The 27,366-nt window shown below is 42.4% G+C and overlaps 1 protein-coding gene and 1 long non-coding RNA gene across 3 annotated transcripts in view; one reads left to right on the top strand and one right to left on the bottom strand.

The window, feature by feature from the left end:
- The first annotated feature begins 3,918 nt into the window (after positions 1–3,918).
- Positions 3,919–9,140, top strand: LOC110341316 (sperm motility kinase X-like). Of its 2 annotated transcripts, XM_040744963.1 has the most exons (6): positions 3,919–5,823; positions 6,333–6,423; positions 7,162–7,347; positions 8,199–8,420; positions 8,529–8,629; positions 9,024–9,140. In XM_040744963.1, exon 1 carries the CDS (start codon positions 3,947–3,949, stop codon positions 5,792–5,794), a length of 1,848 nt encoding a protein of 615 aa, XP_040600897.1. In that variant the 5' UTR covers positions 3,919–3,946; the 3' UTR covers positions 5,795–5,823; positions 6,333–6,423; positions 7,162–7,347; positions 8,199–8,420; positions 8,529–8,629; positions 9,024–9,140. The 2 variants fall into 2 exon arrangements, with proteins under 2 accessions (XP_040600897.1, XP_040600898.1); XM_040744964.1 differs by lacking the exon at positions 6,333–6,423.
- Positions 9,141–11,561: 2,421 nt separating this feature from the next.
- The window catches only part of LOC121140560, a 51,910-nt gene continuing 36,105 nt past the window's right edge, over positions 11,562–27,366 (bottom strand). The window contains exon 6 of the long non-coding RNA XR_005877472.1: positions 11,562–12,137. This is a non-coding gene — a long non-coding RNA (uncharacterized LOC121140560). The remainder of the gene's footprint in view (positions 12,138–27,366) is intronic.

Here is a 27,366-nt window from a genome sequence, read left to right as displayed (position 1 = left end):
AAGGTACTCTCTCTCAGAATTCACCTACTATGTGTCTGCCTAAAGTGCCTATTATTCATTCAAACTTACATCTCAATCTGGTCAGGCAAATAGTTTACTCTGATCCTTGGGTTCCTTTGTCTCAACATGACAACTTAATAGCTGGCATGTCCTCAGATCTTATATAAGGATTTTCTACCTTGTCTTTGAGATCCTGCCTGATGTCTGTTAGCAGAACTGTAATAACTCCTCCTCAGGCAGATCACATCTACTGGTAACCAGCCTTAGTTTGTGGTGTTGAAACATGTATCCCTCCAAATCCATATTGAACCTTCAGTACTGAAGCAATGATAATATTGAGAGTTGGGGACTTTGGAGATACCAACCCAGGAGGTTCATTACCATGACAGAATGTGTGGATTGTAGGGTGAGCCCACAATACTGTCCACGCCCTTGTTGGGGACTTTGGAGATACCAACCCAGGAGGTTCATTACCATGACAGAATGTGTGGATTGTAGGGTGAGCCCACAATACTGTCCACGCCCTTTTGGGCGTGGACAGGTGAGATATTTAAGGGAAGTAAAAGGAAAACCTTTCTCTCTTGGAAGCCAGCCACATTCCCAGAGCTTCTATCCTTGTTCATCTTGTAAGTATATTGAATAAAATAGTAGACCTCTTTTTCAGATAGTGTTATTGCCATCTTCAGTGGAGGACAGGTGGTGGTGGCTCATACCTTTAATCCCAGCACTTGGGAGGCAGAGGCAGGCGGATCTCTGTGAATTCCAGTTCAGTCTAGTCTACAAAGTGAGTTCCAGGATAGCCAGGGCTACACAGAGAAACCCTGTCTCAAAAAAAAGAAAGAAAAACAAAACAAACAAACAAAAAGGCCTGAAAGAGTTTAGTTCTTTCCAGGACCATGTGAGAACTGCCATGTTAGAACAAGAAAGCAGCCCTCATACATCCCGAAATACACTTCATGCACCCCCAAATATCCGATTCTTACCTTACCAACTTCCAGAGGCACAAGAAATCCATTTCTGTTGTTTATACACCCTGGTCTAAGGCAGTTTGTTGCAGAACAGAGTGAGACTGTGACATGAGGGTTCGCCTTCTCCCACACCTATGGGAGGAATGTTTTTGTTGCCCGTAGGGTTCTAGGCTGATTTTCTTTCTTGACCACCTTGAAGATGTCTTCTAGGATTCTAGGTTTCAGATGAGAAATCTGAGAGTCTCTTGAGGGAAGCTGTGATCAAACTCTTCCTCTCAGTCCCACAGACTTTAGTAACTTGTCCTGACATGTCTTGGGAAACAGAACATGTTATCATAGCACAAGTAAAGGGCTACTGTACTTTCTACACCAATCCAACTTTAAAGAGAGGAATGAATACTCTGAATGTAGGTATGTTGAGCTCTGTAACAGTCAAATGTTACCACAACATTTTTCTTCCCACTTGCAAAGGTCATTGGAACATCCTCTGGGTTCATTTTCTTACTGGTAGATATCAGAGTTTATACCCAGTAAAGCATAGAGCTTTGGGGCCTATATTATCATTGTTGCCATTTCTGTTATTACTATTAAAGTGGAGCAGGTCCTTGCTATGGTTTGAATGTGACTTGTCCCCTGTAGACTTGTGTTTGAACTTGTGGTTTCCAGCAGGTGATACTATCTTGGGAAGTCGGTGTCTACCTTTAGGAGGTGGGCCTGGTTCCAGGAAGTAGTTTGTTGGCCTGAGTTAGAGTTAGAGTGGCTACCAGTGCAGTGTAAGCAGCCACATGCTAACTAACACCAACCACTTCTGTTACCATGCTTTCCCTGTTCCCTCAACGTGTGAGCCAAAATGAACCCTTTCTGATGTTGCTTCCTGTTGGGCACTTGGTAGCAATGACTGCAGAGTAGCTAATACAGTCCTTTTGGACAGGAGTTGCCCATCCCTCATTGGTCCATGTCTTGCTCTGACCTCACAAGGTGCCACTGTGAGGAATGACTGACACCTGTGCATATAACGCACTGCCTGGGGCTAGGTTTCGTCCTTCTAGCACAGAGAGCTGTTTGGTGGTGATCTGTGGGACTTGGATGTTGGGGAAAATTTTGGACCTGGATATTGATGAAGTTTTGGACTCGGGATGCAGGTGAAGTTTTGGACTTGGATGATGGCAACCTGTTGTACTTGACAGAGTAAGTCTTTCACTTTGCTGGTTGTGTTTTGGGAGTATGGGTTTTAGTTTTTCATTTTATTTTTTTTTGTAATTTATGTTTCTGGTTTTAGATTTTAATTTTTACATATTTTAAAATTTCTTGTTAATCATCCTCCATTTTTCTGGTTTAACAAATTTTCTTTATCTTTTTTTACTTTTAAAAGTTTGTTAATAAATATTAAGAATAAAATAAAAAATTCACTGACATTTTTGTATATGTACATAATATACTTTGCTAATATTCACTTACTCTAATACACTTCCTCCCCTCCTCTTTCTTCTTCACATGTCTAATCTTTCCATTTTACTATCAGGTTCCCTCCTTACCTGTGATTCAGGATTTGATAGCAAATGTTTTTGTGGGACTGGCTTGTTATATACAACACCATGATTTCCAGTTCCATGCATTTTTTTTCTCCCTGAAAAATGTCAATTTCACTCTTTCCAGTCGAGGCTGTGATTCTGTCCCTGCTGTTTCTGTACAACATTGCTAATCAGTTAGCATAGGTGGCTTAAAGCCCTTGCATGACTAGATAAACACATCTTGACCACGAAGTATGTTTCCTCTTAGTGCTGTTGAATTTTGTGTGAAGTATTAAGTACTCTTACTAAGGATTGTTGCGCCTGTGTTCACCAAGGATGTTGATTATGCCTTTCTCTAGTTACTGTAGCCCCCAGATTATGGTACTTGAGTATTTTAGGTTCATAGGATGAGTGCAAAAGCATCCTCCCCCATTTTATTTCATGGAATGGTCTAAGAAGCATTGGTATCAGTTCTTCTTTAAAGATCTGATAGAAATCACCAATGAATTTGTCTGGTCCATTTTAAATTACTATTTCAATTTTGTTGCCTTTTTTCTGTTTTAAATTAGTTCTTTGAGAATTTCATATAACATATTTCTGTCATATTTATTCCTTACACCAACCCCTCCCAGATCCTCCATACTCCCTTTCCTACCACCCATATATGTGTCTTTTTGTTTTGGCCATCGAGTACAGTTTCTTTTGTCCTTATGCTCTTGGATATATGCCCTTCCACTGGAGAGTGGTCTGTCCAGCTTACTAGCAGTCACACCCTTAAAACGTGTTCTTTCTTCTGGAAACTATCAAGTGTCAATAGCTCACCAAGAGTTTGACTTCTTGTTCTGCATCCCCTCTTCACACTGAGATTTTTGTCTGGAGTGAACTTAAGCAGGTCATAATGCTGTGGGTGCAGACAGGCAACTGCCCTGCTTTGTCCAGAAAACAGTTTGTGTTGTCACCCACTGCTTCTGAGTTTTGGTAGCTAGTGTGTATCTAGAAGTTTATCTATTCTAGATTTTCCTAACTCACTGGAACACTTTAAAAACATTCCCTAGTGATTGTCTGGATGTCTGGATTTCAGTTGTATTCCTGATACTACCTTATTTTGTTCCTAATATTATTAACTTGTGTCTTAAATTTTTCTAATAGTATTCTGGCTAAGATTTCATGTATTATATTTATCCTTAAAATAATAAAGTCTTTGTTACATTGGTCTTTGTATTGTTTTTGTTTTCATTTCATCAATTTCTGCTCTGAACTTGAATCTTCCGTTTCTTTTGGGTTTGGCTTGTTCTTATTTTTCTATGACCTTGACATGCACCATTCGGTTATTTAGGACATCTATGTTTTGGGGTTTTTTATCTGCAGGAATTTATAGCTACAAATGTTTTGCCTAGACCTGCTTTTAATTAATTTTTATCTTGTATCACTAGTTGGTGTTTATACTAAGTATTTTTATCAACAAAGATGAAGAGGTGGGAAGAAGCTCAAGACAAAAAGTCCAAACCCTTTGATGAAGAGGCGCTAACAGAACATTATAAAATCCTAACAACTCTTGGCCAAGGAGGATTTGGGGAAGTAAAATTGGCTAGCCATCTACTCACGCAGACAAGAGTAGCAGTAAAAATTCTTCCAAAAGGCAAAAAGAACACCTTCATCAAATCAGAAATTGAAATAATGAAAGCTCTAGATCACCCTAATATTATTAAACTTCTGCATATAATCGACACAACGAATAATACTTACATGGTCATGGAACATGCCACAGGGGGAGAGCTAATGGGTAGGATTATGGAGTTTGGCTGTCTACCGGAGGAGGAGTCCCGTAGGCTGTTTAAACAGATGGTATGTGCCATCCAGTATTGTCACAGGAAAGGGATTGCCCACAGGGATCTGAAGCCTGAAAATATTTTAGTAGATGACAAAGGAAATATAAAGCTTAGTGACTTCGGGCTGGGTGCCAAGCTTATTATGGGACAGAAGCTAGCAGCTTTCTGCGGGACCCTTCCTTATTGTGCCCCGGAACTCTTTGAAGGTAAAGGCTACGATGGCCTTGCAATTGACATCTGGAGCTTGGGAGTTGTACTTTACTTCATGTCGACAGGGTGCCTCCCTTTCCAGGGACATAGCTATGAAGGACTAAAGCAGAAGATCTTGGCAGGAAAGTACTCGGTTAAATTCAGTCTGTCTCCAGAGCTTTGGGACATGATTGCTAAATTGTTGACTATAAACCCTGGACAAAGACCAAGAATAGGTGACATTTTGAGCTTTCAATGGCTGAAGCATGGCAATGAAGGTTCTCTCCGTTCCTTTAGAGAGAAGGCCAACAGCCACCCAGACCCCACGGTGATGGTCATCATGGGTGTGATGGGATACAAGCAACGAGAGGTAAAGGAAGCTTTACGGGAGAAAAAGTTTGATCAGGTGATGGCTACCTATTTGATTCTGAGAGGACAGTCACCCTGGGGGGACAACTTTATAAAAAAACTGAAGCCCAGGCAGTCAGGTCGAACCCTGAACTCTACAGGGCCTCCCACAATGCCAAAAGTTACTACTATAAAGAGGGGATCTAGTGTCCCTACCCTTCCTACCTTCATTTTGCCCACTCTACCTGAGAGCCCTGAGAATGATGACAAGTGTGGAATGAGATACAGCATGCCTACCACCGTGAACTACCCGAACAAGAAGACAGGCCCTGTTCACATAATCTGTCCCCAGCAGCTCCAGGAGGCTCACTTCATGAGCAGCACATGGGGGGACACAGAGAGCAATTACACCTCAGATGAAATATTGCCTTCAGAGTATATGCCACTGGAATCTTATTCATCCCTGGACTTATCCAAAGCTGGCTCTAACAATCCAAAGTACAAGGCGTCCTCGCTGGATATTTTATCTCATCACGCCTCTGTGGCGGAAGCCCAGTGTAAGGGCACCAACATACCAAGTGAAAATATCAGCTCATCTCTCCCACAAAGCCCACCTCAGGAGGCCCTCAGGGGACGGTCCCACAATGTGACTACAGCTGGTTCAAAGAACAACATGACCTCACAGGATGGTTTAGCTCCAGTTCCCAGCAAGGAAGCCCAGGATTATGGTCCCTCTGTACAAGAAAAAGACCTCAGTCCATCCTCCCCAGAAACACCCCAGGGACACCTCAGTGGCCAGTGCAAGATTGCACCTAGAGCCCCCTTTAAAAAGCGAGTTTGGAAGAGCCTACAGAACAGGAGTATAAAAAGCCTGCGAAGTTTATGTTGCTGCCTGTCAACCGAAAATAGGGAGCGCCTAGCCAACAATAAAATCCTGGCTGTGAGCTAAAAGGGCCATGGAGGCAGCCTTGGTAACAGGTAGGTGGAGAGGCTACAAGGCATTTCTATATCTAGGTCTTTTTTAAAACAATGTCCTTTTCTTTAAAGAAAAATATTTATTTACTATATGTGTGTGGGAATTAACTTGCAGGAGTCAATTCTGTCTTTATACCATGTGGGTCCTTGGAAATGGATTAAGGTCCCCAGGCTTGGAGTCAAGTGCCTTTACTCACTAAGCCATTTCCTGGACTAAATGATATGCTTCTAAATAAACAGATTATAAACATACCCATTTTTAAGGGTTAGTGATAATATATTATCACACCAGGGTATCCTTCCTAAGAAACTTGACCTACATGTAGACAGACAGCAGAGGACAGTAGCTTGAGGCTGGGCAAGCATGTGGGAGGAGGGTTGGTGAAGAGAGCAATGGGGCAGGCACTCAGGAGGAATCAGATTGAGGGCCCATTCCAGCACAGGGCCAGAACAGACAAGCAGAAGTCCTGTGTATTTCTACTAAGAGGCCCCTTTCTTGTGTCTATTTCAAGTGCTGTTGGAGGCACTGTGTTCCCTGGAGGCTGACACCAGAGAGTGGGGAGCAGTGTGCTGAGGATGCAGGGGGGTGCAGGAGAGAGCCAGGTAGGAAGTTGAGATGGCTGTGTGTCATCGGGAAGCTGTGTCCTTATCACAGGCTGAAACTAGGGGCAAAGCATTCCTGTGTCTGCACATGAAGACTGGGGAGGAGGGGACATGTTACCCCCTTTTCAGATCACCTGGGACTGTGGTGACATTGTTTATGATTTAACAAAGCTTGCTTGGGGATCAGAAAAGCAAAGCTAGCCAGAGCCATAGAAACTGGGCAGTGGTGATACACACCTTTAATTCCAGGACTCAGGAGACAGAGGCAGATGGATCTCTGTGAGTTCAAGGCCATCCAGGGCTACATGAGAGTAAATCATTCCAAAGAAACAATAGAGCTCATGCCTTTAATCCCAGCACTAGAGAGGTATATAAGATAGGAGCAGGGCATTCAGTAGTCAGTCTCAGGGTAATTAGTCTCCAGCCACTGTGAGATCAGGATCTCTGCAGTCTTGGTAGAAGTTAAGAGTTCTCTGGTGGCTTGGCTGCTTTGCTTTTCTGCTCTTCAGCTTGAGGACCGAGAAAGGCTTCTGGGAGGCAGGTCTGAGCTCATGATCCGTCTCACTCTCCCCTCTAGGTAGGTGGTGCTACAGTTGTGCTAGCAAACTGAAGCACTCTGTGGGACTCAAAAATGCTGTAAACAGGGATCCACAGAGTGCTGGTGACGATTAGGAAAACAGGTCTCAGGGGGGGTCTTCCATGCACAGTGAGATCGCCAGCCCAGTTACCTGTCTCCAGGTATGCCTGTGAGCCATTGGAAGAGACAGCAGCACTAGGAGCAGAGGAGGACCCCAGAGAGCCTGACCAGTATGAATGGGTTCAAGATGAGTATTGCTGACCAGGCGGGAGCCAGAAACAGAGGAATGAGATTGCAGGGAGTGTCCATCTTGTGATCATTTGGGAAGGTAGCGTGTATGGAAACAGGTGAGTCTATTGGTTATGGTGTGGATTTCAGCACCATCCTGGCTTACTAGATAGCTTGCTTTCTACCCCCACCAAGATCCAGGCACCTTCACAACTCACCCTAGCACTATTATTGATGCATGTCGCTTTGCAACCTGAGTCATATATGGATACATTCTTCTGTACTGTGTATCTGAACAGACAGACAGACAGACACACACACACACACACACACACACACACACACACACACACACACCACCCCACACTTCTCCCAATGTACCTTGTGCATGATTGACACTAGTGAAGTTTGTTTGCACTGGAGAGGACTCCCATTCCAGACAAGGTAATTTCATACTTTGTCATTTCCCCTCCTGGAAATGCCTCAAAATTCCTCTAACTCAGCTTGTTCCCGTCTCCACCCCCACCCCAAAAACTTACCACCCTGCTCTACTGCTTCACAGGACTCATGTGAAGCCAGCACAAGCCATGGTGTGCACTTTGCCCCAGGGCATCTGATCATGTGCAAGCTGAGGCCCTCCAGCTGTGCTTTGGGTGGAAGGAAGGTGAAGTCTGGCGTGTTTGACAGTTGAATTCAGAGATGGAGCTGGTCCCAAGCATGATCATGGATAAGAACCTGTTGATGGAAAGACAATGGATACCCCTGGTCTGGCAGTGAGGGTGTTCCTTTGGATGATTCATGGTCTCCTGCCACATTCCCACCTCCTAAGAAAGCTCGGAGATATTTGAAGAGATTTAAGGGTTCAGATTCATACCCCTCCTCAGACTACTCTCCAGAACACCACCAAGAGACTATTTTCAGTAGTGTCTCATGCAAAGAGGAAAGCTGTTTTCTTTCTCACACCCTGTAGGGACATTGCTGTTGCTGAAGCTTTGTGTCTCCAGGCAGCAGTCTAGGAAAGACTGGTGCCTTTGCTGGATGACCCTGGATGACCCTATGCTGGGGCTACTAAAGAGACTCCTGGGACTGCACTCATCAAGGGACAAAGCCTGAGTCCAGCTTTACCTGTGTGGTGCTTAGGGCAGGAGATGCCACTCAAGACCTAACACACTGAACAGAGAGGGACACAAAGGTGATGCTCCCTTGCTCAGGCTTTGGGGAAGGCATGATTGGTTTCAGGGTAATGGACAACTGAACACTTAATAATTTTACCAGAATGCCTTGTTTTCATGTTTCCTAGATTGAAGAGGCTCCTTTTGATTGACAGAGAAGTTGGACCAGAGCCAGAGACTTACAAACAGATGGACTTAGAGGAAGAAGAGAAAATGTCTGCTGATCCAGGTAGCACTCAAGCCTTTTACTAACCCTTTGTTGTGGGGGAACAGTGTCTGAGAAGGCTTTCCTCACTGAGGGAGGCCTCTCTGTCCAGGCAGGACCTATGTGAGGGTGAGATGCTGCTCAAGTCTCCTCCATCTACTGTGTGGAGTCAGCTGTTGTTACTGTTCCATTTATCACCTAGGCAGAGACATCACTTCCCCATCAGAAAGATTTCCAGCTGTAAGGGACAGACATACAGAACACTGACAGTCACTTTGGGGGCTTTGTGTACTGGTTCCCCTTTTAGAGAGTCTTATCAACCAATACCTAGAGAACTGAACCATGAAGGCAGCCCCTAAGAAAAGGTCCTAGATATTGAAAGCTGAGTGACTGCTGGTTTTATGTATTGTGCATTCAGGTGAAGAACAGTCACCAAGGATGTGCTCTAGAGAGCTGGGCATAGATTGCTGCAGAAGTGTTACCAAGAATGACATAGGGACCTGGGAAAATATATTTGGCACAAATAAATCTGAATGCAAAGACTATTTTCTTATTATTACAATAAACTACCTTGTATATTTGAACCATGTGCTGTGGTGTCCTGATTTATATCTATATAAATATCCTGATGCTGGAATTAGTTAGCATGTCTTTCTTCTGAATGTTCCATTTCTCCCTGTGGTGAGAGCAGCACTAATTCTCCATGGTGCACTTTGATCTTCATCCTGTGCGTTAGATCTCTGCTCTCTTCCTCCTACTTACTGCCTAGTCTACATCCTAGAAACATCTCTCCATCCTGTTATTATCACTAATGGAGGTTTTTTTTTGTTTTAGGCTCCACATATGCAGTATTTCTCTCCTTTAAGGGTTATTTTTCTTAGCATAATGTCCTTCAAGTTGACCATAAGTCATAGTATCCCTCTCCCCTTTATTTTTCTGAGACAGGTTCTTGCTGTGTAGCCTAGGTTGACCAACAACTCCTGATACTCCTGTCCAGAATCCTGAGTACTGTGGTGGCTTTGTATCTCCTGACTTATAAGGCTTAATTACATTCTTCAACAGACATGTGAATGTAGGATAGACACATTGTTAGAGTATTAAGTTTTGATTCATTTGGAAATACCTCCAATTTTCTGTGCAGTCTTATCTCAGTGTCATCAAAAATATCCTTATAATTGGGTGTGGAAATACTCACAAGGTCCCAGACTATCAAAAGCCTTCAAGGTCCTTGCCTCAAAAGTCTTCATTCAGGGTTCAAAAAGAGATGCCACAATAAGCGTAATGTCTACATCTGAGGGCTATAGACAAATAATCTCTTCACACCACATTCTTTCTATTCATGTGCTCTTTATTGTTCTGTTTCCACTCTAGTAATCCTATCTTGTTTCTAATTTCTCCATGTTTTTTCTTCTTTTTTTGTCTTCATTTTACTACACACCTGTTATTCCTACATTCTTATCCTTCTGCATTTCTAATGATTTCTGCCAGCTTCCCCCCTACCTCTTTAGTCTCCTCCTCCCAAATCTCTCTTTCCTAGTAATATAGAGGGAACATAAAGAGTTGCATCTCTCAGATTGGCCTATGTGTACATCTGTGGGGCATAGTTTAGATTAATGTTATGGGAAGGACCGACCTTTCTGGGCAGTATCTCCCCTAGGTAGATGGTCTTGAGTTGTAAAACAAAGATACATAGTCAGACCATGTGTCAGAAATCAATTACTTTGGAGTGATAAATAGACCAACACAAAAATCTCAAGGCATTTTCTAAATTAGTGATTTAGGGAGGATCACAGACCGTTGTTGGTGGTGCTATCTCTGGGCTGGTGGTTCTAGGTTTTATAAGAAAGCAGGCTGAGCAAGTCATGGAAAAAAAGCCAGTAAACAGCCTCCCTCCATGGCCTCTTCATCAGCGCTTGGCTCAAGATTCTTGGCCTGTTTGAGTTTCTTCCCTGAACAGTGATAGTGATATAGAAGTGTGAGCCAAACAAATCCTTTCCTACGTCACTTGCTTTTTGGTCATAGTGTTTTATTGTAGGAATAAAAGGCATAACTAAAACATGATCCTATCTATCACCCACATCCATGGGAAGGATACTTTCACTCTCTGTGGGATTCTGGACTCACAGTACTTTCTTCATCATTTCAAATAGGTCAACCCACTGGGACCCTGGAGTTCTGGTGAGAAAGATAATGGGGAAAGCTAGAGAGGTGGCTCAGCAGTTAAGAGCACTTGTCTAGTCTTTTGAGGACCTACGTTTAGTGGTCCCAATGGCCTGTACTTCTAGCTCCAAGGGAGTCAAGACTTTTGTCTGTCCTTCATGGGCACCCATGGGCATACATTTGCACATTCTCATACATAGACACACACACATACATAAATTAAATAAATGAAGTTAAAAGGTTACAGAGGGTCTTTGGGAATCTATGGTGGAGTTCTCTTTGTCTCAGTCCCATTAGTGCTAATAAAACACTGCTACCATCCTTTTTCTTTCCTATCAAAGTTTAGAAAAGGTAACTGTGTAGCTTAGTGGTATGATAATTGTAAAAGCCAAAAAGTTACTAGAGAATATTAAGGACAGTTTGAAAAGTCCATTGCAGTATCATATATGTTCACTACCTAACTAGTATACATAACAAATGAAGTATAATCATTATCCTCATTATTATCTTACGTGAAGGAGAAGGTCCTTGTTATGGGTTGGATATGAAATATCAAGATATCAAGGACAAGCTCATGTGTTTGACTATTAGGTTCCTGACAGAAGTTGCTCTTTTTAGAAATTGTGGAATCCTCCGGTGGTGTGGCCCAGATACACAAACAAGCTCAATGGGGGCATAAGTGGTGTTATGCAATTTTTTCCTGGGGAAACACAGCAAATGTCTACCCACCTCAGATAGGGAACTAGTGATAGACCAAAGTAACAAGACTACCGAGGTCCATTATGATAAACCAGTGTGTTTATTAGATTTATTTACAAGAAAATGGGGCTACTTGCAAGAGCATGAGTGACTCATAAGCATCTACAACACTGAAATGTCCATGCTTTATAGGTGATAATTCACAAGAGCCACAAATCTGAAGCTCTCTACAGGGCTTGCAAACAGCTCCACATGTAGGAGAATCTCTACCCAGCAATTGTTTCTTATATCCATAACCCTGGGGAAGGGTCTTGTGAATCTTTTTTGGACTCAGAAACTTCCTCAGATTTGTGAGTTGTTTATTTCTTGAGTTTAGTGAGCCTCCCACCTCCCTCCTAGAGGGAACATTTAAATTCTGGGAAAAACAAAAATCAAACAATTGGTATACAATATTTTACCCATTCCTCTGGCTCTTACAGTCTTCCCGTCCCCTCTTCCGCAATATTCCCTGAGCCTTGAAGAGGGTGATGTGTGCCTCTGATTTAGTATTCGGTCATTATGCCACAAAATTCACAGCATCTTCATTAGTAGTTATGAATGTCTGTTGCATACCATCATTTCCAAAAAAGGAAGTTTCCTTCTGTGATCAATTGCAGCTGACAGCAACAGTGATCTATGGGTGTAAGGAAGTACAAGTGCTTAGAAGACATTCTGTCAGACTTATCACATCCACTTAACAAAACAATAACAGTAGCTTCCCTACTGAGGTTTTAACTTTCCAGTCACAGGTTTCTGTTCTGGCTTACAGTACCAGACATGAATTCCTTCTGGTTGAGCAAGTCTTAAATCTAATCAGAAAGCTGTGGTTGTATCCACAATAGTCATGCCAATATTGTGCCAGTAGGCAGATACTGATATTATAGCATACAGGGTCCATAAATGAAAGGTTGGGTGACACTTCTCCCCAAAGCACCTTTCAACACTATGAAGGCCAGCCCAAATGGAGGGAACTTCCAGGTCAGTCTCAGCCTTGTTTCTCCATGACTTGCAACCAAAGTATATCAAGAACAGGGCCTTATCAACTAGTTCTGTCATATAACCAATAACAGTCCCAGAATCCTTTATAATATGTGTGCCACAGGAACCTCCCTGGTCAACAACTCATAATGAGGTAGCCTATCCCTAGCACTTCAAGTGCCATTTTTGACCTATGAAATATACCTCTTGTACTTAAACCATTTAGCTGCTGTTTTACTAACCCATTCTTTCCTTCAGTTATCCCAGCCCTAGAAGTATCATAAAGTTGGTGGGGGTATCATTCTTCATCCCATTTCCATACATCAGTTTTTAAGAAATGACTATCTCTGTCACCATCATTTCTCTGTGGATATGCATGCCTAACCCTGAGTTGGGTGAGACAGTGATGTGGCTTCACCTGTTGTTTGCTTGTATAAATATGTGTGAAATAAACCTGTGGTGGTATCCATACAGGTGAGGGTATATTTGCATCCCTCACTGACAAGCACAGGCCATATATGGGCTATTTACCACTTACTTACTGAGCAAACTTACATATGCGTGTACCTCATCATAACATACATGTGCTGAGCCCACAACTGGGAAGAGGCTTCATATGACTGAATAGTGCACAGTATTATTATGATACTTTATAGAAATGCCAATAGCTTTAGCTGTTTTTTGATTCCATGTTGGTTCCCCTTTTGATCAGACTTTACACAAACCCAATGAGCAGCCTTTAGTGGCACCTGAGAGCAAGTGGCCTGTATTTTGGTAAGCACATCTGATTCCTGATTTTCAGGTCTCAGTAGGCTGTGAAGCTGATCCATAGAAAACTACCAGACGTTCTGATTCCTCTTGAACTCTATTATATGTTTCTTGTCACATCTGTTGTTCTCATTGTAACTGAGCCAGTATTTGCCAGTTTTCATTTTCCTGTTGGACCACCCGTAAATTGAGGCCTCCAAATACAGCTCAACTGTCAGAACAGATTGACAGAGGTCATGTCTCATGAGTTACTACTAAACATACTGGGTTTTTTTTGTTTTTGTTTTGGTTTTTCCAAGACAGGGTTTCTCTGTGTTGTTTTGGAGCCTATCCTGGAACCCGCTCTGTAGACCAGGCTGGTCTCGAACTCACAGAGATCTGCCTGCCTCTGCCTCCCGAGTGCTGGGATTAAAGGCATGTGCCACCACTGGCTACATTTTCCTTCTTTGTACAGCCACATGATGCTTATGTTCATTTGTATGTTCCTATTGATGCTTCCACTCATATCATACATGTACCAGGTATTCACAGGTATGGGTGATGCCCCTTCTAGTGCATTATCTGCCATAGCTGTTGGTTCAGTTATTTGGAGGTGGCTTAGAAACTAGAATGGATGCTGATGCTAGGGCAGCCTACAGGGTAACAGGGCTTCCAGAAACCATACCACATTATTGTAAACATGCAGATTACCATTGTAGGGTTTGATTCTGTGCCATCATGGAAAGAGGCTTTGCCAAAAGGCCTTCACTACAATTATTGTTTAAAAATAATTATTTTACGTACATGAGTGACCTATCTTTGTGCACACCAGAAGAGGGAATCAGGTTACACGTGGTTGTGAGCCACCGTGTGGTTTCTGGGAATTGAACTTGGGACCTCTGGAAGAGGACCCAGTGCTCTTAAACCGCTGAGCTACTTCTCTATCCTCCTTCACTACAATTCTTAATTGGATAAACTTGTCTTTATGGTTGCTGAGATGGAGTCATTGATGGATTCCATCTGTTGTAATATCTTATATGCTGCTAGCAATGGCCATCTAACACTAAACTGAGTTTCTGTCCCTTCCCATGTCTGAGGACAAAACCCTATTGGAATCCTTTGCTCAACTTATTTTTTCCATAGCCCCCAAAAGTTCTAGTGCCTTCTAACAGGAAGAGATACTGTGACAATAGATCAAACAGTTGGTTAACCTATGTTACGGAGATCTTAGCCAGTACAAAAGCCTTTTGAGTCTCTTTATCCCAATCCCACATTGTTTTAGTATATTTGATCACACTGTGAACCCCAAGATTGCATTATTTACTGAAAAAAAAACTGTTTCTTGTTGTGGTGTGGCTCAACCCTAGCACACACCTTTAATCCAGGAGCTTTCTCCATACTGTAAACAGGATTGAATAAGGTCAATTATAGGTCAAGAGGAAAAACAAGAAACCAACTGACAGGGAAAAAACCATAGACAGTAAGAGGGAGTCAGGTGGATGGATAGAGAAACTCACAGGAAGTAGAAAGGAGGGACATTGAGTTTGAGGATTTTTGTTTGAGATGGTAAATGAGAAAAGTCTTTTATCTGGGATTATGGCAGCAGAGGAAGGTCAGCCCCATGCTTGTTCTGCCTCTCTGAGCTAGCAGGTTTTCACCCCAGCATCTGACTCCCAGGTCTTTTTATTGGTAAAAGTGAATGCTTGAGATTTAGTAAAAAACAATACTACATAGCATCCTATTTATCAAATTATTCAGAGGATGGGCAACTTGGGTAAAGTAGCATGTGAAAATCCCTCAGTTCTCTTAAATTTACAGGCACAGGCTTGCATACAATATTTCCAATAACTGTCAGGTAATGTGTGTACCGACGGAGCACAATGTTCCCAAGAATTTTATAGTTGTACATTTTATGTGCACTGAGCTCTTTTTGCTGTTTCTTTAGGCACATTTACAGCTTTTTAGGTGCTGTTTTAAACCTGTAAAACATTCCCAGGTTGGACTTAAGGTCATCAGTGTGTGTGATGGGTATGTGAGGTGTGCACACGCCATGTTGTGCATGTAAAATCAGAGGACAATTTTATGGAGTTGGTTCTCTCCTTCCACCTTTATGTGGATTTTGGGGATTGAACTAAAGATTGCCAGGTTTCATTATAAACACTTTTGCCCACTCAACCAAATCACAAGTCCCAGATTGCCAATAGTTTTGTTCAGTGTGTGGTACTTTCAGGAACTACATTGCTCTGAACCTTCCGTTGCTCTCAGGACATCTCTGAACTCACACAGTGTACTCTACTCATCAGGCAGGCATGCACTCCACACCACACAGCAGACTTCCATACTTGGACTCCCCTTAGGGACATTCACTCTTCAGGAGACTCTCAGTCACATGTCTCACCACCCACCACAAGGCTCACGCAACTGCTGACAGAGAGGCACTATCACATACTACATGGAGAAGGGAAGTCACACCACAGTTCCTTCTGAGGGTGCTCCATCCTCAGACTTTTCAGCCTTAGCTTCATGCCTTACTAACCAGGACCAGTAAGTAACTTCTCAATTTCATCTATACTCTGTTATATTCCTGCTTGGGTGCCAAGCGTGTTGCATGACTTTTCCTGGGAAGCCTGGTAAGGTATGATGAAATGTCTACCCATCACATACAGGGTACTGACAACAGATCAAACTAATGATTCTGCCAAAATGGTGAATCAATGAGGTTATTGACATTACTTGGAACATGGGTGATAACAGGAGACAACAATTTTGCCCCCAGATACTAGTCTTACAAACATAAGCAAATACACCTGGCTTTTTAACCAGAATACTGGGGATTTAAGCTCAGGTCTCTATGCTTGCTTAGTAGGCACCTCATTGACTGAGTCATCTCCCCAGGCCAATACTAAGTACTCTTAAGGATTTTCTCCCATATGTTCATCAAGCATGCAATCTTATTTTTGATCATTATTGTGTCTTTATTCAGTTTTACTATCAGGGCAATCCTGGTCTCACATGTTGAGTCTGTAAGTCCCTGCCTTTTCTATACTATGGAGAGTCTGAGATCCACTAATGTGAACTATTCCAAGCACTGCTGAAGCCCATCACTGGTTCTGTCTGAGCTTTCGCTTTATTTTTTTGTGAGATTTTTGTTTTTTATTATTTCAATCTTGTTTGCTGTCACTTATATGTTTATGTATTCCATATCTTTAGGTTTAATTGTGGAATGACATATATGTCTACAAAGTTATCCATCTCTAAAAACTTCCAGACAGTGGAGTATAAATTTCCAATATTCCTCAGTGATCTCTAGACTTTACTGACACCTATCTATCACCTTCTTCTGTGTTCAAGTCTATTAAACTTAAGTAATGTTTTCTCTTGTTTTTTAAAAATTATTTTTGCTACAAGTGTGTCAGTATTACTTATCATTTTATTAACAAACTCCTTGTTCCACTGATCATTATGTTCTTGTGAATGTCATTTCATTACTTTTCAGTTCTGATCCTTATTACTTCTATCTACTGTCTGTGGGTTTGATTTGTCCTTGTTTTTATATGACCATCAAATAAAATACATCATTGTGTTATTTGAGACATCTACGATGTTTTTTACTGTAAGACTTTATAGATATAAACTCTCCTAGATCTGAGTTTAATATTCTTTATCTGCCTTCTTTAGTTGGTGCTGCTACCGAATATTTCTACCAAGGGGAGGGGTTTTAATGGAGGAGGACCTCAAAGTCAGCTGCTCAAATGAGCACATCCTTAAAAGCATTATCACTGTCATCATGACACTTTTGGTCAAGGTGCTTTTGAAGGGGTGAGACTGACCTGGTCCCTCCTCACAGAGACATAGGTGGCATTGTGTTGGAACATGGTCAAAGGAATGACCCATGGCAAACAATGCCTTTAAGTACTGTTAGAAAGGCTCCAGGAAAAAGGCAGAGGGCCTTTTACCTCAGGTACATTTCCTTCCCTGGATTGTTCTTGGATGCGATTTTGTGCCTCCTGTATTAAGCATTTACATCCAATTTACAAGACATGTTTATTCTCATTTGATGTAAAAACATAGCTATAGAACCCAATCTGGTAAACAGACATGCTGAGTGTTCGGGATACTCTGAATCTGGACACGGCCTCTGCCTTCCTTTCATGATTTCCTAGTTATCATTTACAGTACATGCCAGGCAATTGTGTTTAAACTGATCTGCCCTGAGAAAGATCTGGGATGTGCTTACTGGCATCGATTTACATGTTTTTCTGAGTTCAAACAACCTTCATTAGATCATTGTTTTCTTTGTTACATTCTTGTATACTGAAACTGAAGTAAGATTGTTTACAGCATCAGACTATAGTCAGCCACATTCTTTCAGGTCCTCAGACCACAGGTTCAACAGACAAGATCTGCACAGATCAACAAAAGTTGACAGCAGTAGAAACCCTGAAATGGGAAAGAAGAAAATATGCCCTACCATATCTGAAGTTGAGATAATGAAATCTTTGGATCATCCAAATGTCATCATACTCTACCACACCACCAACCACACACAACACCTATATCATTATGAAACATGCCACGGTAGGTGAGCTGCATTACTAAGAGTCATGGCATCAGTGCAGAGTGCCACAGCGAATGAACCATATCACATAGTTTGTATATATGCAGAAGGACGAAGTCTATAGACTCATAAACTATTCAAGAAGGTAGTGTGGGTCCTCCACTACTGCCATGGGAAAAAATACATATAGATACCTCAAACCAGAAAGTATCTTAGTAGATGCAAAAGGAGACATAAAATAAGCGATTTTTTGGTCTGGGCAGCAAACTGACCACTAGGAAGAAGTCGAAGGCTTTCTGTGGTACAACTGCATGTTGTACACTTGAGCTCTTTAGGCAGGGTGTATGATGGGCTTGCTGTGGACATCTGGGGCCTGGTAGCACTGCTGTATTTTATAGTTGCTATGCTTTATCACCTTTTCAAAAAAGGAAAATGCATATGTAAGTAGCAAATATTATCAAAAATTGTATTATTCCTTCTCAACTTTCTCTAGAACTTAATAACATGATCAGCTAGTGGCTAGCCATTGACCCTGGACCGTGGTCCGGATAGGCCACATAATAAGACACCTGTGTGTAAAACATGGTCATCAGCCTTCCCTAGGTTATTCAGTAAACACATTCCCAACCAACTAGAACCCTACAAATTTACAAATAGTTTTGTGGTGCAGTCTTCAAGAAACACGAGACTTCAGAAAAACAGGAGGAGATAGTATTTAACTGTTCAGCAATGGTCACCCTAGAGAGGACAAAATGACGAGTTCAGACTTGGAAGCAGCGTAGCTCCATCACCTCTGCACATCCTTCTGCCTTCCTTCTCAGCCTGAGGAGACCTGGTTTTCCTGTCCATCCCAATCTCACCTATCATGGCAAGAAGGGTGAAACAATGCACAGCATATCTGCAATCCTATGCCATCAGAGAGGAGCTAGCCTGCATTATACTCTAACAAAAAATACCATAGTGTAGTCAGGAGATCTCACTGCATGAGCAGCAGGTGCAGGGACATGGGCAGCACCATTGTGCCTAAGGATGCATTATGGACCTTTCAGAGAGGTCATTATCAGAAACCTCCTTCATCAAGCCATCCCAGAACGTGACCAGATCTGGTGCTTACAACCCAAAGAGTAGCACATATTCTTAGGATAGAACATCTCCATTCTCAGGAAAGGAAGTCCAATGTGAGAGCATGAGCACACAAAGACACAGACAGCAGTCCATCTCACAACCCCCAGCAGACATCACCTCAGGAACAACTCAATGGCCAGCCCCAAGGTGTGGCACAGCCTGTCTAAAAAAGCAAAAATGCCTAAAGAATCAAATCACAAATTAATTGCACAGACTATTTCACTACCTTCTGGTCCCAAAGAAGCAGTGTTGCCCAATAGCAGACATCTGTCAGTGAATCAGAAAAACAGTGGAGGCAGTAGCGGAAACAAATAGGTAGAGTGGTCACGTGTATGTTTGTATTTTTCTCTGGATACTTTTAATGTTCTTTTCAAATTACAGTTGGCTTAACATGTCTATCACCTAAGAAGGCAATTTCCACAGCATCTCCCTTCTGAGTAGTGAACTAGACTAGACAACAGAAAATAGTGCCTGGAGGCTAAGCAAGAACGGTAGAGAAGGGCTGGTGAAAGAAAAGAAAAGGTCACTCAGGAAGAGTCAACCTAGGAAACCATCTTACTACAGGGCCAGCACAGTCAAAGAGAAGTTCCATGTATTTTAATGTCACCCCAAGTGCCTTTCCCATGTCTCTCTGCTTTTAAGTGTTGATGGAGCAGCTGGGCTCCCTGGAGGCTGACATCTGGTATGGACATGACAACCACAGCAGAGCCCAGCCTACGCCCAGGCAGCTGTGTGTCGGCAACCAAGTCAAGAAGATCCTCTCTAGCATGACAAATTACCATATGCTAGTCCACAGTGAATCCATTCACAAAATTATTTGGTTCAGTGCTGGACTTCAAATGCGTACTACTGAGAGTAGAGGATGAGCCAAAAGGATGTCCTTGGACATCTGGGAATCAGAAACCCCTGTGAGCCCCAGAACAGAGAATGTAATACACTGGTGCTGAGACATGTCCACCTGGTTGCTCCACTGTCCATTCTTCATGTTTCTGGGCAAAGGGAGATGATCTCCTGCGTGAATTATCCTTCCCGGTCAGACTAGCCCATCATGGACCAAAGAGGCTACAGATGATGCAGGCTGGCTCAGGCCATGGAGCTTGTAGTTACTGATTACAAAGTGATAGATAATTGAGCATATTCAATTTGTTTGTGCAAATCTCCTTTTTCAGATTCCCACAAGCAGTGAAGTGTCATTTGCCTAAGGGGAAAGAGGACCAGAACTAGGGAGAAATAAGGGAGGGAGATGAAAGAAAAATGACCATCTATCCTGAGAACCCCCATCTCCCTGCACTGGACATTTATATACAGCAACAGTGTCTGAAGAACTGTTACCATCATGGAATTATGTATAGGAGCCTGAGGAAAACATTCCAAGATGTACATGCCTCTGCAACACAAAAAATTATTTTCTTCTTTAATTTTCTTGTATATATTTAACCACACACTCACAGTATGATGTGCTGATATGTGTGGTAAAATACATGGTAAAATGCTGGACTATGCCCATCAACGTACCATTTGCCTAGTGAACAAAAGCATTGGTAACTCACTATAATTCCCTAGTCATCATTATGAATATTTGATCTCAGATTTCTTTCTCTTACCAGCTTATCTACATCTCCTCATTCTGTGTTAATTTTTACAAACATGTCTAATATTAAGCAGGTTTGCAATATTTTCTTATGTGTCTATTTTCCTTAGCAAAATGTGTTCCAGGTTCACCCATTTTGTGACAAATGGCAGAACCCTCCCTTGGGTTTCCTAACCCTGGTTCTTGTAGTGTGGCCCAGACTGGCTTAGAATGAGTGCTCTTTCTGCCCCAGCCTCCTTTCTACCTCTGCTGAGCTTACAAGGGTACTTCCCCTCCATTTATGGATGCTGTAGATGGGGATTCTAAAGATTCAAATCCTGCTTGGGTAGGCTTCCATTTGATGAAAGCATTTCTGTGGCTGGCACTCCTCTGTTGCTTTCCCAAACTCAGTGTCTTCAAATGCTTCAGTGTTGATGTTTTGAAGATTCTCACCAGGGTCTAGACTTCTGTCCCAAAGCACTGTCCCTAAAGTATAGTCTTGCTTTCACCTAGTTTGCAGGTCTCCCTCTAGAAGAGGAGGCCTGGGTAGTCATGTAAATCCTGTTGATGTAGCCAAGGTTCTTTAGAGGAACAGAACTGGTAGAATGAATATATATATATATATTATATATAATACATAAAATATAATCTATAATCTATCAGAGTGCCTTACAGACTGTAGTTCAACTGGTCCAACAATGGCTGTCCAAGAATTCAAGTAGTTGTTCACTCCATGAGGCGGGATGTCTCAGCTGTTCTTCAGTATACACCAAAATCCCAAAGAAGTAGGTTTTTTTAATATCAGTGAAATGAGTGAGGGCAAGCGGACATGGAGCACAAACAATTTTCTTCCTTTTCCTTTATACAGGTTGTCACTAGAAGGTATGATCCAACTATAGGATGGGCCTTCTGACCTCAAATGATCCAGTTTTATAATGGGTCTTCCACTTGAAGTGATAGGAATTTAAGGTGGGTCTTCCTACCTCAAATGATCCAATTAACTAAAAATCCCTCACAAATGTACCCACTGACTTGAGTTTTTAGTTAATTACAGACATGTCAAGTCAACAACTTAGAACAGTCATCACATCTTCCTTCGAGGACACAGTGGGATCTGAGTTAAGTGGACTTGGTCTCCTGATGCTCTAGGGAGCCCTAGCCCCACCTCCTCTCATGTGTCAAACAACCTCTGTGGAAAGAAATATATGCCACTCTGCCTGGAATATTCCTTTATTACCAGTTCAGAAAACTGGGACTCAAGATCATAGCCTGGTACAAGCTTTAAGGGAAGTGAATAAACAGGTAGGAACCATTCACCCAATTTCCCCAAATTCCTATGTCATACTCAGCCTGTTGTCACCAGGACATAACGTTTACGTAGTACTGGACTTTAGGGACATGTTTTTTCCCACCCCTTTATCAAAATTAAGCCAGCCCATCTTTGCATTTGAATGTGTTGATCCTCAACTGGAGATACCAAGGCAACTAACCTGGATCCAATTATCTCAGTGGGTGAAGAATTTCCCTACCATCTTTGATGAAGATTTCAACTAGCATGTGAACCATCTTCACAGTAAGTATCCAGAAGTCACCCTATTTCAATATGTGGATGATTTACTGCTAGCAGTCAAGAACAAGGAGTACTATTTAAGAGCTACTTGCAGTCTCTTAGACACTCTGGCTCAATTACAGAGTGTCCATAAAGAAAGCTCATCTTTGTTTACTCCAAGTCAACCTATTTGGGTTATAACTAAAAGAAGGAAAAGAGCTTTGGTAAAAAACATGCATAGAGAAAGGACATTAAATGTAATAGTCTCTTTCAAAAGTCCTTACACAACATCAACATCAAAAGGGGACTTATCCCTGCCCTGGGTTTTGACCCACATCTGTGATGATGTCCAAGCTGTCACCAGATAAGTCGGGGGCAAAGCAAACAAATAATGAGGGTTTCAATTTGCACGGCATACTCAACTTAGGTTCACAACCTGTTTAACCATTTGTTTGAAGTCAAAAGGTATATACATTTTATGTTCCACACTCATTTGGGCTATGGGCCCAAATTATATGTGTAATTGAAGCAGGAGTTGAACTTGGAGACACCCTGGACAGTTGTCTACTAACCCTCTGTGTTCATCATGCTTATGATGAAAGTGCTGAGGCCTTTATGAATGCCCAGCATATGGGTACCTTCAGAGAAACCGCATTGATTGCTGGTTTCTGAGCAACAGTGTCAGCAACAATTTGATTGAGTTTATTCCGAGATAGGCTCGGGCAGACAAACTCATCATGCCTGTCAACCCTCAGTATAAATACCAATGGCCGCCAGAGTGTGGGACCCTTTTTGTCATTTTGTAACTTGTTTTCTCCCAAAACTAGTAGTTGGGAAAGCTGCCTAGAGAAAGTGTGGTGTTAGATCATGATCCATAGAGAGCAAGGACTAATTCAGTATCTACAGGGTTAGCAGACTTGGGCTTCAGGAGGATTATTTTTAACCTGATGAGAGACAGCTTCACTTACAAATTTTTGCTGACACATCAAGGTATCAATATGAAGGCTGGGCATGACCCAGTAACATCACAATTACCAACTCTGTAGCCCAATCCCACTTTTCCAGACTGCTTATTGTGAAAACAGTCTTAGAACACATCCTTTGCAAGGAAGAAACATGGGTTGTTCTTCATCCATTGGTGAAATTGGTGCGGGTCAGGTAAGAAGTTGAAAATTTCAAAATTGTTCAACTCTGCCTTGTCCTAACAGGTGATTCTAATTAGCCTAGCATCTTGCCTTTAATACTGAGGGGCTACATCATCCCATTTAGGAAAAAATGCCCAGAAGCCATAATGAAAATCTCAATCCCAACCACTAAGAAAGGAATTCCTGGGACCTGTCAGATAGGGCCACTTCCAGATGCCCAGGATTGCTGAAATCACCAAGATTTTGTGCTCAGGTATGCTAGGGGTAAAACTCACTTGAAATGGACTGAGGAATATAAGCAGGTGTTTTAAGAACTTGAAAGAACCCCCACCTTAACCTTTCTGACATCATCAAACTCTTCTATCTTTATATCCATGGAAGAAAGGGCATTGTTAAGGGTGTCCTTACCCAAACTCTGGGTCCCTGATAAATGCCAGGAGCCTATATAAAAAGACTGGATTCTGTGGCCTCAGAATGGCCATTTGTAAAAGAGGTAGACAAACTTACCCTGGAACAGACTCTAACCACAATGGCCCTACATGCTGTACTATATAGAGTCCCTATTAAGAGATGCCACAAACTGTTGGATATCTAATGCCCACCTAATCCAATACTAGGCCCTTCTCCATTGACTTTGACAAATCCATGGCCATCAATCCCACCACCCTGCTCTTGAGGACCCACCCATAATTGGAGATGCCTGGAGATGATGAATGTCATCCAAGAGACCTGACCAGACCTGATGGACACTCCCCTCTCAGTCAGAGACACTAACCTCTACATTGATGATAGCAGCTTCATCTGTGAAGGAATAAGGTACACAGGGCTGGTAATAGTTACAAGTCAGAAGGAAATAATTTGGACACAATCCTTACCCAGAGACGCATCGTCCCAAAAAGCAGAAGTAATAGCCCTAACTCAAGCACTGAAATGGGCCAAGGCAAAGAAAGTAAATATGTACACAGATAGTCAGTATGTTTTTTACACAAATTATGTTCATGAACAAATAAACAAAAAGAGCTACTAAACTCAGAAGGAAAAACTGTTAAAAACAAACAGGAAATCATATAACTGTTGGAGGTCATTTTGTTGCCATCCGAACTGGTTATTATACACTGGCTGGGACATCAGAAGGACAATAGCCTCCAGACCCAGGGGAACAATTTTATAGATCAGGCAGCCAGAGAGGCAGCTCTTGGGGACCCTTACCCCCAAACCATCTTGGAGATATCAGCTGTCCCTGAACCCCCACTCCACTTCCATGACTATACCTCCACATACTCTTCAGAAGAGCTAGAATTAAACTCCAGTATGGTGGCCCATCAATGTTGCCATGGATGGTGGATCCTACCAGGTGGAAAAAATCTGCAATCCTAGGCTATTGTAATAAATTGGCTGATTGCTCTCCACAAGTCAATGCATTTGTCATCCTCCTCCCCCATACCAAAAAAAAAATCTCAGAAATCATCTCCCATCATGTTTGGTTGCCAGTACATTGGGAGATACATCAAGACATTTCAGGTTGCTATTGACCTACACTCAGGTAAATGCCAGAAAGGACTTACTCCCCTGAGGACACCAGAGTCAAAGTATGGTATTGGTGAATTCTGGGAATTGGACTTTACTGAAGTCAAACAAGGACCATATGGATATAAATATTTGCTTGTCTTTGTCAACACTGTCTTAATCTGGCTAGAAATCTTTCCAACCCAAATGGAAATGACCCAGATAGTAGCAAAGAAATTAATAATAGACATTATCCCAAAATTTGGCCTTCCTTTAACCCTGGAGTCCAACAATGGGCCTAGTCTTTGTGGTCAAGCTCTCTTAGTTAATTTCAAAGGCTCTCAATATAAATTGGAAACTACATTGTATGCATCACCCTTAGAGCTCAGGAAAGACAAAAAGGATAAACAGGACTTTAAGGTTTTAACTAAATATACTCTTGAGACTGGTGGCAAATGGGTTGATCTCCTGCCTTTTGCACTCCTAAGGGACCATAGTACCCCCTACTGGAAAAAATTCACCCCATATGAAATAATCTATGGACATCCACCTCCCAAGCAAGATCCCCTGGGCACATCAAGAGCTGCTAAGATTCCCCAATCTCTGAATCCCTGGAGGGATTACAATTAATTCTGGATAAGATCTTTTCTCAGATCCAGACTTCTCAATCAATAAGGCATGGCACACCTGACCACTTGTTTCAACCTGGTGACACTGTACTGATACATTACTTCAAAACTGACCGCCTCAAGCCCAGGAAGGATGCTCACTGCTATTAAGGTTGCTGGTATTCATGTCTGCACTCATCACTCTCATCTCAAGAAAGTACCCAAGGATCCTACAGAAAGAGAAACAAGCCACCAGAGTGGAAAGTGACTGAACAAAGTCCCCTCAAGATGAAAATTTCCAGGGTTTAATATTTTGTTGCTAACCTGCTCTTGTTCCCATCTTATATTAAGAAAGTCATGATATTAACACACTGGATTATATTCATGCTCTTAAATTTTAGCTATTCTAACCCACATAAACTACCCACCTGGAAATGAGAACTTTGGGTCTCTGATACAGGTCAGATATTGGACATTGTTGCAACTTCTAATTGACCTAACTTGAAAGCAGATTACTGTAAGTTCTTTCCCCTCCAATATAGGATGGAGTGTGGACACTTAAGACTGGAAAAAAACCTACAAGACATCCTGATCTATGTAAGGAGGCAAATCTTGCCAAGGTACTAATTCATATCATTGTGCCTCTTGGAACGGTGTAACTACTGCCCCTTGGGAAAAGTCCAACAAAGGTTTTCTTACCATCTCATCCAACCCCTGTAAACCAACCCTGTCAACTAGAGTCCTGTAACTTTTTAAATTTCCAACCTAAACTCTAGGCCATCTATGACTATTCTGGCAAATCACCCTGGGATGCCAGAAGGACTTTGGCAATTAGACTATATGCAGTTGGGCCAGACTCTGGTTCCTCAATCACAATTCAAAGACATAGGGTAAAACAAGAAGAACCTAAACCCATAGGCTCCAATAGAGACCTCCCCCTGATGCCGCAAGTTCCCCAGTACACCCACACCCCAAGAGTCCACTAACTAACTGTCTCACCTTTTCTAACCTCTGCTAAGCCACCTCTACCTGTAGGAACATCAGGGTTACAAGGCTGAGAGATGAGCTAACCTGGAGTTTGCTTGAGGGCCTAGCAACAGGCGCTGTGGGGGTCCGGATCATGCCTAGCCAATGAGGGGCAACCTCACAATGTCAATGACTCAGAACGCAGCCTGAGTGCTGGGAGGAGGGTATTTAAGATCTCCCCATGACTGAATAAATGAGTCTGCTCTTTGCCTTTTATCTGACTCTTGGTGTCTGTGCTGTTGACACCATGCCTTCTCATCCCCTCCCCAGAGAGAACCATTAGTACCCAGCAACATCTGTCACCCGTACAGGTTCTAGTCATCTACCTCCTCTCATTCACTGAGCTGGACAGCACCCCCAAGACGGTGTGTTTCAGTGACAAGACCCCTCAATGTTGTGTGTCTTCAGTCCCTTCAATGGGTAAGCATTGGTGTAGGGTAAAAGAGTCAACAAAAAACCCCCACTCTGGCCCTGATACTAAAGGTAACTCTGCCCCTGACCAACTGAAACAGGAAACCAAGCAATCCCAGAGCACCCTGACTCTGAACCCAGAGTTAGTGAAAGAAACACACCCAGGATCTGAAACCCGAGCCGGTGAAACAAACACTTTATCCCCAAACCCAGAACCAAAGAAAAACATCCTGCCTTTGAAACCAGTGCCAAAGAAACACACTTTGTCCCAAGAATCAGAGCCAGGAAAAGAAATATGCCCTGGCCCTAAATTTAGAGCCAAAAGGCTAAGAAGGATCAGTGAAAGAAACAGTTTGGCCCTGAAACAGAGCTCTCTCTGCCCCTGACCCACTAAACTAACCAATCCCTGAGCAGGAAAACTAACCAATCCCCGAGCAGAAAAGCCTCTCCCTGGGAAAAGTCCACCCCTAAGAAGCCCTGTATAAGCAGGTGCTGTCTGTCCTTTCCCACCCTGGCAGAGGCAGTCACTCTCCTGGACTCCTCCTTCCTAAATAAACTTCTTTCTCAGGAGAGTTCAAAGTGAAGATCTTCATCAGAAAAGCCTTAGGTAAAGACCTTCATCGCCCTCGAAGAATAAAAG

This window comes from Mesocricetus auratus, unplaced genomic scaffold, assembly GCF_017639785.1.
Source record: "Mesocricetus auratus isolate SY011 unplaced genomic scaffold, BCM_Maur_2.0 Super-Scaffold_100004, whole genome shotgun sequence".
NCBI classification, from domain to species: Eukaryota; Metazoa; Chordata; class Mammalia; order Rodentia; family Cricetidae; genus Mesocricetus; species Mesocricetus auratus.
This window is presented reverse-complemented; position numbering and strand designations above follow the sequence as displayed.

What these genes read in the sequence shown, in the direction of transcription:
- LOC110341316 (XM_040744964.1), top strand. Translation starts at nt 3,947, where the DNA reads ATGAAGAGGTGGGAAGAAGCTCAAGACAAAAAGTCCAAACCCTTTGAT.